The 10557-nt window shown below is 51.2% G+C and overlaps 1 protein-coding gene and 1 pseudogene across 1 annotated transcript; one reads left to right on the forward strand and one right to left on the reverse strand.

Moving 5' to 3' along the window:
* Positions 1 to 1444: 1444 nt before the first annotated feature.
* Positions 1445 to 4614, reverse strand: LOC136522904 (probable receptor-like protein kinase At2g21480). Its single transcript, XM_066516701.1, has one exon. The coding sequence runs from the start codon at positions 4390 to 4392 to the stop codon at positions 1804 to 1806; it is 2589 nt and encodes an 862-aa protein (XP_066372798.1). The 5' UTR covers positions 4393 to 4614; the 3' UTR covers positions 1445 to 1803.
* A 521-nt stretch (positions 4615 to 5135) lies between these two features.
* Positions 5136 to 6531, forward strand: LOC136523301 (uncharacterized; annotated as a pseudogene).
* The last annotated feature ends 4026 nt before the right edge of the window (positions 6532 to 10557 follow it).

Below are 10557 nucleotides of genomic sequence, written 5' to 3' on the forward strand. Positions count from 1 at the left end.
GGGCCGTTGGCTAGGCACGGTGGACTAGGGCGGCATGGCCCGGCGGCCCGTCGTGCTCTACCGTGTCGTGCCCTACCGGGCCGTGCCCGGCACGGGCCCGTGCCGCGCCGGGCCGGGCGGCCCGAATGGCCAGCTATAGTTGCGTGTGGGTTTACCCATTTGGTAGTGTATAAAAAGTTGCATCCTTCACCTCGAAGCACACGTGACGAGGATGTTAGTCATTAGGCACTAAAAATCCCCAGATTTGCTGATGTTTGGAAGGTCGCTCAAGACCCTTCATTTGGATTTATATCATTTGTACCATATATATAAGACTGACTCTCGTGGTCATCTTCTTCTATAGTTGGTAAATACCATAGTTCTTATTAGTTTTTTTAAGAAAAGTTTCCCTTTGAAGGAACTTTAACCGAATCAATATTTTTTTAAATTAATTGAATCAATAGTTAAGTCGGACGCTACAACTCTAAGAGCAAGTATAATAGCAGACTAAATGCTGAGGTGAAAGAGAGAAGAGAAGCGGGTTGTAAGCTTACAGCCGGCTTAGACATTAGAACCGAGAAACTTATGAAAGAGACAAGTGGATCATGTATTAATGATGAAGAGTTAACTACTATATGGGTGAGTGAGAGACAGGTTGCAAAGATCATTATAGCCAGCAGCTGGCTATATTATTAGCCTTGCTGTGAGAGTTTGTTTCAATTCACATAAATTCGTTATGTGGACTGGAGTAGACTAGGGGGATTAAGGACACCTTAGTTGATCTCCGTTTCCAACTCACATGTATCATGTGAGAACGCATTTATCCAAATTAGTTGATTAATATGTCAATTCATTGGTGTGTCTCTGTATATCACCTCTCATCGTGTATAACCTCGGAGATAAAGGATTTTCTATGCTATGCAACACGTGTGCCTTGCTTGAAGTACTCACGCACTTGAACTTTTTTCTTTACTTAGAGCATCACCCTCTGGTCCTTCTGGACTCTGGGTATCAATTATCCTCTTTTTGTTCAAGCAGCCACAACGAGAGAAAAAATCGATGCTCGGAAAGGAGAGAGAAGGTCGAAGCATCGTCTTTCATGTTGCAGTGTGCGGTGTTTAGATAAAAAAAAATACCGAAACCAATGCTTCTTCAGTCGTCATTGGTGCTCGGTTGTTAAAAAGTATTTCATCTCTCTTGCGCTTGCACGTATGTGTTAGGCGTGGGGAGTGCCACTGCGGATGCCCTTCCAACTCTGGCAAGATGAAATCTATCGAATTGTGAAATTGGGGGGAGGGGGGTGTTAGAGGGTTAGGGTCGATGAATTGGGGACTTCGAGGCAATGATCTAATAATGGCAAATCAAGAAACAAAGTGGAGCAAAATTTACAGCGACAGCTACACGTCTCCGGCTTCACTACCACGGTGAAAATTGAAGACCAGTATTAAACCATCACGAAATTACAAATACATTATGCCACATGTATTTCAGAAATGATCAGCTCCCCCTCCTTCACCAGTAGCCAGTAGTCCAGACCCCACGTCTCAGAACAGCAGGTTGAAAGAATGTATCGATCAGTGCTAGTTGTTACACGTACATACATATATATACATATATTTATACACGTACTCACCACTCTTTTCAATCTGTGTGTTTTAGTGAATCGAATTTTCACCGTGCAATACATGCATCGATGCGACGACGTGCACGAGAGATCGAGAACAACTACGTACGACTGTTCAGTTGAGTTGAGTCAGTCAGATTGCCATGCCACGTACAATGTTGTTTGTGCGTGTGTCGGTTTGACGTACGATCGGCGATCGATCACCTCCCCTTCATGTCGGCGAGCTGCTGGAAGAGCTCCCCGGCGGCGGTGGTGGACGAGTCGGGCACGCCGCCGCCCGAGGCGCTGGCCGCGGGGACGACGGCGCCTCCGCCGCCGCCCTCGGCCGCGGCGCCGTCCTCCCCGTCCTGCTGCGCGCCCTCGGGCGGGTTGGCGTCCTGCAGCTGCAGCGCGTACTCGAGGTTCCACAGCACGTCGCCCATGGAGATGCGGTCGCTGCCGAACTCGGCGAGGCACTTCTCGGCGGTCTCGGCGAACTTGGCGAGCGACTCCGGGTTGACGGTGCCGGCGAGCTTGGGGTCCATGATCTTCTCGATGAGGCCCTTGCGCTTCCACTGCATGCCCCACTCCGCCAGGCTGACCTGCTCCCGGGGCAGCTGCGGGTCGATGGGCGGCCGCGCGCACAGCGCCTCCAGCAGCACCACGCCGAAGGAGTAGACGTCCGACTTGTCCGTCAGCTGCTGGCACCGGAAGTACTCCGGGTCCAGGTACCCGAAGCTGCCCTTTACGGCGGTGCTGACGTGGAGCTGGTTCATGCCGGGCCCGTCCTTGGACAGCCCGAAGTCCGACACCTTGGCCACGAAGTTGTCGTCCAGCAGGATGTTGGTGGTCTTGACGTCGCGGTGGATGATCCCCTGCGCCGTGCCCGTGTGCAGGTAGTGCAGGCCCCTGGCGGCGCCGATGCAGATCTCCAGCCGCTGCTTCCACGGCAGCGGCGTCACCCCTTCGTTGCCGTAGATGTGGTCCCGGAACACGCCGTTGTGCATGTACTCGTACACCAGGATCATCTCCTGGTTCTCGTCGCAGTAGCCGATGAGGGACACCAGGTGGCGGTGCCGCAGCTTGGACAGCATCTGGATCTCCGTGTTGAACTCGTTGATGCCCTGCTCCGACTCGGCGCTCCCGCGCTTCACCGCCACCTTGGTGCCGTCGTCGATCTCGCCGACGTACACGTTGCCGAACCCGCCCACGCCGATGATGTTCTTCTCGTCCCAGTTCCCGGTGGCGGCCTGGATCTCGGCGAACGAGAAGAACCGCCCCAGGCCCATGGTGGAGGAGAAGGTGTTGCCGCTCTTGTGGGACCCGTACCCGCCCTTGCCGCTGGCGGTGAAGGACTGGCCCGTGTGGATGGGGAGCAGCCACGACGAGAAGCTCTCCCGCCGCTCCCAGTCCTGCGGCCGCTTGTACCACTTCACCACCATGGCGCCCAGCCCCGCGAACGCGCCGAACATCATGGCGAACCCGACGGCCGCCACCGCCTTGCGCCCGCCGCTCCCGTCGTCGGCCTTCCGCCCGTCCACGCCGAACTCGCCGTCCAGGCTGCCCACGGAGTTGCTCATCTTGAGCACCTCCATGCCGTTGAGCAGCGCGTCGATCCGCCCCGTGTCCTGCCCCATGGGCCCGACCTGGACGCTCAGCTTCCCCTTGCCGTCCGCGCCCTCCAGCGACGACGAGTTCACCACGAAGTCCTTGTAGTAGGGCGCCGCCAGCTCGCCGCCGGTCACCGTGGACAGGTCCAGCCCGGACACGGCCTTGCGCCCGCTGATGTACACGTCGAAGTAGAGGTCGTTGGTGGCCTTGCTCACGATGTCGGCGAAGAAGAGGCGGACCAGGTAGCTGAAGGACGGGTCCACGTCCACCTTCCACGTCAGGTTGAAGTTGGGGCTCCCCACGTCGGCGTCCGCCATCTTGGCGGCGCTCGCGTACACCAGCGTCGGTGCCACCAGCCGGGACGTCCCGTCGGGGAACTTGATGGTGCTGGTGGGCACCGACACGTCCTTCACCGCCTCCTTGGTCTGTACGTACGCCGCGTCGGTCTCCCACCGCCGGCCCAGCGTGTCGTTGGCGGGGCCGATGGCGGGGCCGCCGACGTTGATCCGGTACAGGACCTGGTACGCGTCGTGTACGAGGCCGCTGATCTCGCCCAGCGGCGCGACGGCCAGCGCCGAGTCAGTGATGAGCTCGTCGGGCGCGTTCACCACCTCGATGGCGTTCACGAAGGCGGCGGAGCCCTTGAGCGGCTGGAACTTGAGCGCGAGGTGGTTCTCGGTGGCGTTGATCACGTACTCCTTCATCACCGGCTTGTTCTCCGGGGTGAAGCTGTGCAGCAGGACGTTGTCGTCGGTGACGACGCTGAAGGTGGCCGACGCGAGGTCCACGTCGCCGCCCTTGATCGGGAAGAGGTAGATGCGGATGAAGTGCCACCCCGGCACGGTGAGCGGGAAGCTGTAGACGGCCTCCTCCTTGAAGACCCGCGCGGTGGCGTACAGCGGCGACGGCACGTCGGCCTTGTCGGCGGCGGCGACGCGGATGGCGTCGTTGGCGGAGAGCAGGTGGTTGGCCTGCGCGTCCGTCTTGTACGACTTGCCGTCGGCGGTCACGGGCGCCGTCCCGCCGCAGTCGATCAGGAAGCTGTCCTTGGGCGTGAAGCTGGACGGCGTGGGAGGCGTCTCCGCGCCGCTGTCGGTCACGGGCCGGCCCTGCCCGGACACAGTGGTTGTTGTCGCCACCAGCGCCGCGGCTAGCAGCAGCAGAAGCAGCGCCGGCGGGAGCGTCCCGCGGCGCGTCATGGCTGGTGTGCTACGTGCTCGACCACCACCACCACCAGCGCTTGCTAGCTACCTAGTCCAGCGTGCGTGCACGTCACCACCAGCACCGGCACCGGAGGGCGGCAGAGCAGCACCGGACGCCGGCACACGCTGCAGGCTCTGACTGGGTGGGTTATTGACGATGGCGGGGCCCTCTCACCCTCTCTCTGGTTGGTGGGCCCAATCGGAGGAGAGGGAGGAGGGAGGGGGTGAAATGGCGGGTTATGTGGTGGCCACCGGCCCGCCAAGTTTAAGCAGCCCGCGCGGCCGCCCGCTATGTTTGGGGTGGTGGCCACTGGCCACAGCCCGGCGACCGGGTCACCGGCTCACCGCCGAGACGTGCGCTCCACCGCATTCTCCCGCGGTCCGGCCCCCCCGCTGCCGCTGCGTGCCAGCTCACCTGCACCTGCACCTGTGCGCCAACCTGCCATGTGCATGCTGCCTATTCTTGGAGCCGCGTCGCATCGTTTTGCTTCCTTCCTAGGGCCCGACCAAATGCTGTAATATGCTGGGCTTCTGTGGGTCATAAACCCCCTGCTACCGAGTTGGGCTTGTTGGCCCATTTGGCACCTAGGGTTTGCGGGGGAATCATATATATATATATATATATATATAGACAGCCAAATGCTCCCCTCGGTCTAATCTAGACAGCCGCCGCCGACGCCGACGCAATCTCGCCTTCCACGTAAGAAGAGCTGACCGCCGGCCGGAGGTTAGGAGGGGCAATGGAGAACGGGGGTGGGACGATGCGGAGGTTTCCAGCCACGGAGTGGGTCATGTGTTCCACGTGCTCCAGTTTTGTGTGCAGGAGGAGGCGTAGAGCCGAGGTGGTGGAGGTGGTGAAGGAAGCCAAGAAGATGCGGGACTTGATGAAGGCGGTCCTGCTGCACGGGCCCCTCTAGGAGAGAGAGCCCGCTGAGGCGACGAAGGAGCAATGGAAGGTTCTGCAGAAGAGGAGGATGATTATGATGGAGACCAAGAAGTGCCCGACTTGCTCCAGTTTGCTGTTAGAGGCGTGCCCGACTAGCTCAATGGAGGAGGGCAGCGAGTTCATGGCTGTCCTTCCGTCGGAGGGCGGGATGGAGAGGAAGAAGATTGCAACAAAGGACGAGGTGATGGTGGCAGACGCCAAATCGGAGCAGAAGTTGAAGCAATCGAGGGAGGAGGGCAAGAGATCTAGCAGCGGATTGGAGGAGAAGAAGGCGAAGAGCGAGGATAAGGAAGGCAGTGGATCAAAGAAGAAGAAGGCTAAGGCCCCGTTCGGCTGGCAGAAACTTGGCTTGTTGTGTGAGAGAGAAACACTGTTGGCTGGTTTGATGAACAGTACAATAAGAGGGGAACCAGTCGGCTGGTCTGAAATGTTCAGACCAGCGAGCGCCCCCTAAGAGATCGAGCGAGGTATTTCTTTTATTTTCAGAGTAGCTTTCTTTGGAATCTTATTTCAAGTTCGATTAGAAGGAAATATTTATTTCAATGAGTTCTCCTTTTTTAGCTAAATTGCTTGAATTCCGGGAAAAAGGGGTACTCTTTGTATAACTACATTGTATAGTCTCAAAATGCTTTAAGCGGGAAATAGCTAGCGTAGAATTTGTCTGATATAGAACACTTATATCGATAAAATAGTTTGAACTATTTACTTAGAAGGGCACACATCCTCTTTTAAAATGCTAAAGCGGTGACCTATGTATAAAAAAGGAGGGTTTTTTGGATTTAAAGAAAAATAAAAGGAATTCAATCTATTTTTATTTTCTATTTATTTACTTTGTTTTCCTTAATGAAATTGAAATTATTAACTAACAGATGGAGGGCAGTGGATCGAAGGAGGCGAAGATGAATGGCAGCGAATTGAAGGAGGCAGCGAAGATTGAGGACACCATCAAATCGGACGGTGTAGATAGGAAGACTAAGACGGAGATTTTTAGGTACAAGAAGGCCTTCAAGAGTTTGATCGATCAGCCCCCTGTCAAGTCTCAATGGGAGGTGGAATCGGCTGTCGGAAATAGGAAGACTAAGATGGTGACTCAGAGGTTGGACAAGAAGTCCATTCATTTTTTTCAAGAATCAGCCCCCTCCCAAGCCCCTCATCGACAATTCGCTTTACGTGAACCAACGCATGATTGATATTATTACTGCCCATGATGAGGTTGATCGTGTGTTACTTGAGTACTTGCAATGCCATTCCTCCATCAAGGGGTGTGCTGAGGTCCAGCTGGAGGTCACCGATGACGAAGGCGATGACCACAAGTTGATGTAGCACTGTTGTCACTTGTGGTTGGTGTGGTAACGAGTTAAGTCTGCCTAGCATAATAATTATATTTTAGTATAAGTGATGAACCTGCGCTTGTATCAGAGAAATTCAGCTTTGTTAGCTTGTACTAGTAGTATTTAAGTTGTAAAAGTGGTATCTTTTGTCATATGAGTACCTTGGTACTGATGTTATTCTCACATTGAGTTTCTATATTTTCCTAGAACTCGCTCGATTCAGATGTTATTTAGTTGATGTCTCCGTGTTATTATTGTCTCGTATCTTAAGACGAGTTGCTATATTTTCCTAGAAGATGTTATTTAAACGAGCTATTGTTTATGTCTCCAAACAACGCGGTTGATGTCTCCAACCAGTGCGGTGGCCGCGGTTGTTATGGGTAATGTTTTTTTGTTGTTGTTTCTTTTGTTAACCTTCTTTCCTGATTATAACAATCTCTCAGTGTCGTACTAGGGAAAAGCCATATCAAACAGACCCTCAAGCTCACCAGGAGGTGAGGAAAAATGTTAGGTACAAATGGACCCTCAAGCTCACCAGGAGGTGAGGAAAAATGTTAGGTTCAAACCACCTTATCAGCATATTTAGGAGTTTTTTTTGTTCCCCAAAAAAGCATATTTAGGAGTTTTCGAAAAATATAAAACGACACATATTCATAGTGCATCTATAGATGTACATTCTCACAAAATTTGAGATTGAAAGTTTCAAACTCATTTTATAAAAAATCGTATGGAAAATGACAAATTTTGGGTGCATATATGCAAAAAAAAATTGTCTTCTAGTGCCTATAAAGCTGAAATTTATTCTTTTTGTATGATTTTTTCTAGATGGAGTTTTGAATCTCAAATTTTGTTATAATAGTATACATCTATAGATACACTATGGGTGTGCACAGTTTTCAATTTTTTGAAAGATTCAAAGTATGGTTGTTGCCGAGTGCAGGCTGCCGCAGGGGGAAAAAAACAGTGTCGTTAGTTTGGATGGATGAAAGATGACCGGCCGGCCGGAAAATTGGCACCACGTCACTGCACTTTTGCTCTGCGTCGAGGTCACGGGCTTGGTGCTGCTCTGGCTCAGGTCCAGTTTCCCTTCCAAAATGCCAAATTTTTCAAGATTTCCCGTAACATCGAATCTTTGAACGCATGTATGAAGCATTAAATATAAATAAAAAATAAAATTAATTACACAGTTTAGACGAAATTCACGATACGAATCTTTTAAGCCTAATTAGACTATGATTGAACACTAATTATCAAATAACAACGAAAAGCGATACAATATCATTTTGCAAAAATTTTCACATCTAAACAGGCCCTCAGCGGAAGCATCGCCGCTCTCGTGCTGTCGTGCACTGCCTGCAGACCGCGTCACGGTCGACCAGCAGCAGTGGTCGTGCAACAAAATGTCAGCTTTTTCCACACTGTTTGTGTTCTTCGTTCCGGTACCGGGGAAAATACAACAGTGAATGGGAAAAAAAAGATTAGGTTATTTAGCCATTACAATTTTAGTGTCTTTGAGATTTGCCATTACAATTCAGCTATTTGAAAAATTACCATTATAATTGTTGAAGTTGCTGATAATTACCATTATGGACGTATCCAATGCCATTGGGCCCACCTGCAGGTTTTGCATGCATACTGTGTTTCCGTATGGACCGAATTGCCCCTGTGGACAAAAGGATAAGGCCCGATTCCTATCAGCTCGATTTAGCGTTTCAGTCGTATGTGTCCGTGGCTGAACAAGACCGGGGCGAGCAGTCGCGAGCGGGCCGTCACTGCGGAGGCAGGCGCGGCGGCCGCAGGTGGCGCAGCGGTGGCAGGCGTAGGTGATGCAGCGGAGGCGGGGGCGGACGTTGCGGAGGCCGTCGCGGCGAGCGCAACTGGCGCTGCGGGCGGACACTGCGGAGGCAGTCGCGGCGGGCGCAACTGGCGTGGTGGGCGGACGCTGCGGAGGCAGTCGTGGCAGGCGCATGCTGTCGCTACGAAGGCAGGTGCTGCAGTGCTGGTGGCTAGAGCAGGCACTGCGGGCGCTGGTGACCAGAGGCAGCCACACAAAGATAGTTTACTGAGATTTTTGTGAATGGGAAGAACACCGGAACTTTCCAGGAACAGCAGGTGACCCAATGATCGGGTCACTGCATCGCCGTGCCCACCGCAACTCCCGTCTAAGCCTGCGCTGCCTGCGCCCGCCTGCGCCACCTGCGACGACCGCCTGCCTGCGCCTACGCCCGCCACCGCTTGCCTACGCCTGCAACCACTCGCCACCTCCCGCGCCAGGCCTGGAGAGCCGCCTTCGCCTGGCACCCGCCTGCACCCGTGCCGGCCTGGAGAGCCGCCGTCGGCCACCTGCGCCCGCACTGGCCTGGTGAGCAACCGCCGTCGAGAAACAAATCGAGCTGGTAGGGTTCGTCTTCGGGGCTGAATCGGTCGTATGGCCAGGATGCCTTATCCTTTTGTCCACAAGGGCAATTCGGTCCATACGGAAATACAATATGCATATAACACCTACAGGTGGACCCAAGGGCACTGGATACGTCCATAAATGGCAATTATCAGTAACTTCAACAATTATAATGTCAAATTTTCAAATAGCTCAATTGTAATGACAAATCTTCAAAACGTGAAAATTGTAATGGCTTGAATCAAAATAACCCAAAAATATTTGTGCTTAACTTGGCAGAGTGGACGTGATCTGCTGGAGGTAAAGAATCCTGGAACAAGCGAGAGTCAAGGGCAGTGCAGTATTGCTTGAATTTTTTCGACTGATCCGGTTCTTTTACCCTGAGAATCCGATGCATGCCGATGCAACAGCCTGCAAGTATAATAACATGCTGCAAGAAGCAGCAGGCTGTAAAATCGATATGAGCACGGGATTTCCTAATCTAACACGCGCTTAATAGCTTGTTGCCTATATTTATTTATTTCTAACTATAGATGGATCGGTGGATAGATCCTCGCCTCCGCGCGTGTCCGCGAGGGCGTGCAAAATCAACCAAGGATAGGGGCCGGGGGATTCATCTCTCACAAAAAAAAAAAAATCCTTCCAAAACTTGAACCGAAAGCAATGTAGGTCTGGTTCAGTTTCTCTCTTAAAAATTTACATCGTATCCCATCGAATATTTGACACGTGTATGGAGTATTAAATATAGATTAAAAAAATTAATTATATAGATTACGATTACTTTACGATATGAATCTTTTAAGCTTAATTAATCCATAATTTGATAACAAAGTGCCACAGTGCACACATGTGTTTAATGACAGATTAATTAAGCTTAATAAATTCGTCTTATTCAAAAATACTCCATCAATTCTAAATTATAAGACATTTGACTTTTTTAACCTTAAGTTTGATCATTCGTCTTATTCAAAAAATTTGTATAAACGTAGTCAAATTTAAGTCATTCTTGAAGAACTTTTATTAATAAACCAAGCCACGACAAAAGAAGTGATATTTTGCACAAATTTTGAATAAAACGAGTGGTCAAACTTGGTGTCAAAAAAGTCAAATGTCTTATAATTTGGGATGAATTGAGTAGTATAGTAGTATATATTATACATATACAGTACGCCAAATGTGCGAGCATACTGTCGTACTCCCATTGAACGACTTTGCAGCATCGGCATACCGGTAGTTACGAAAAAACTTAAAAGTCATCATATGTATAAACGCTGTTTAGCTCTAGAAAATCCTAGTCACATGTAGCTCTAAAAATTCTGAATCTAGAACTGCAAGCTTGTTCAGTGCATTTAATGACTTATTTTGTTTACATTTTTTTTACTTTAATTTAACCTACAAACTACAGAGCTAAAGTTATGCTAAATGGACCCATGCTCAAAGATGGTTTTGATTAATTTTGTTCCGTGAGGAAACGACATTATTGCTTT

Source organism: Miscanthus floridulus, chromosome 18 (assembly GCF_019320115.1).
Source record: "Miscanthus floridulus cultivar M001 chromosome 18, ASM1932011v1, whole genome shotgun sequence".
Taxonomy (NCBI): domain Eukaryota; kingdom Viridiplantae; phylum Streptophyta; class Magnoliopsida; order Poales; family Poaceae; genus Miscanthus; species Miscanthus floridulus.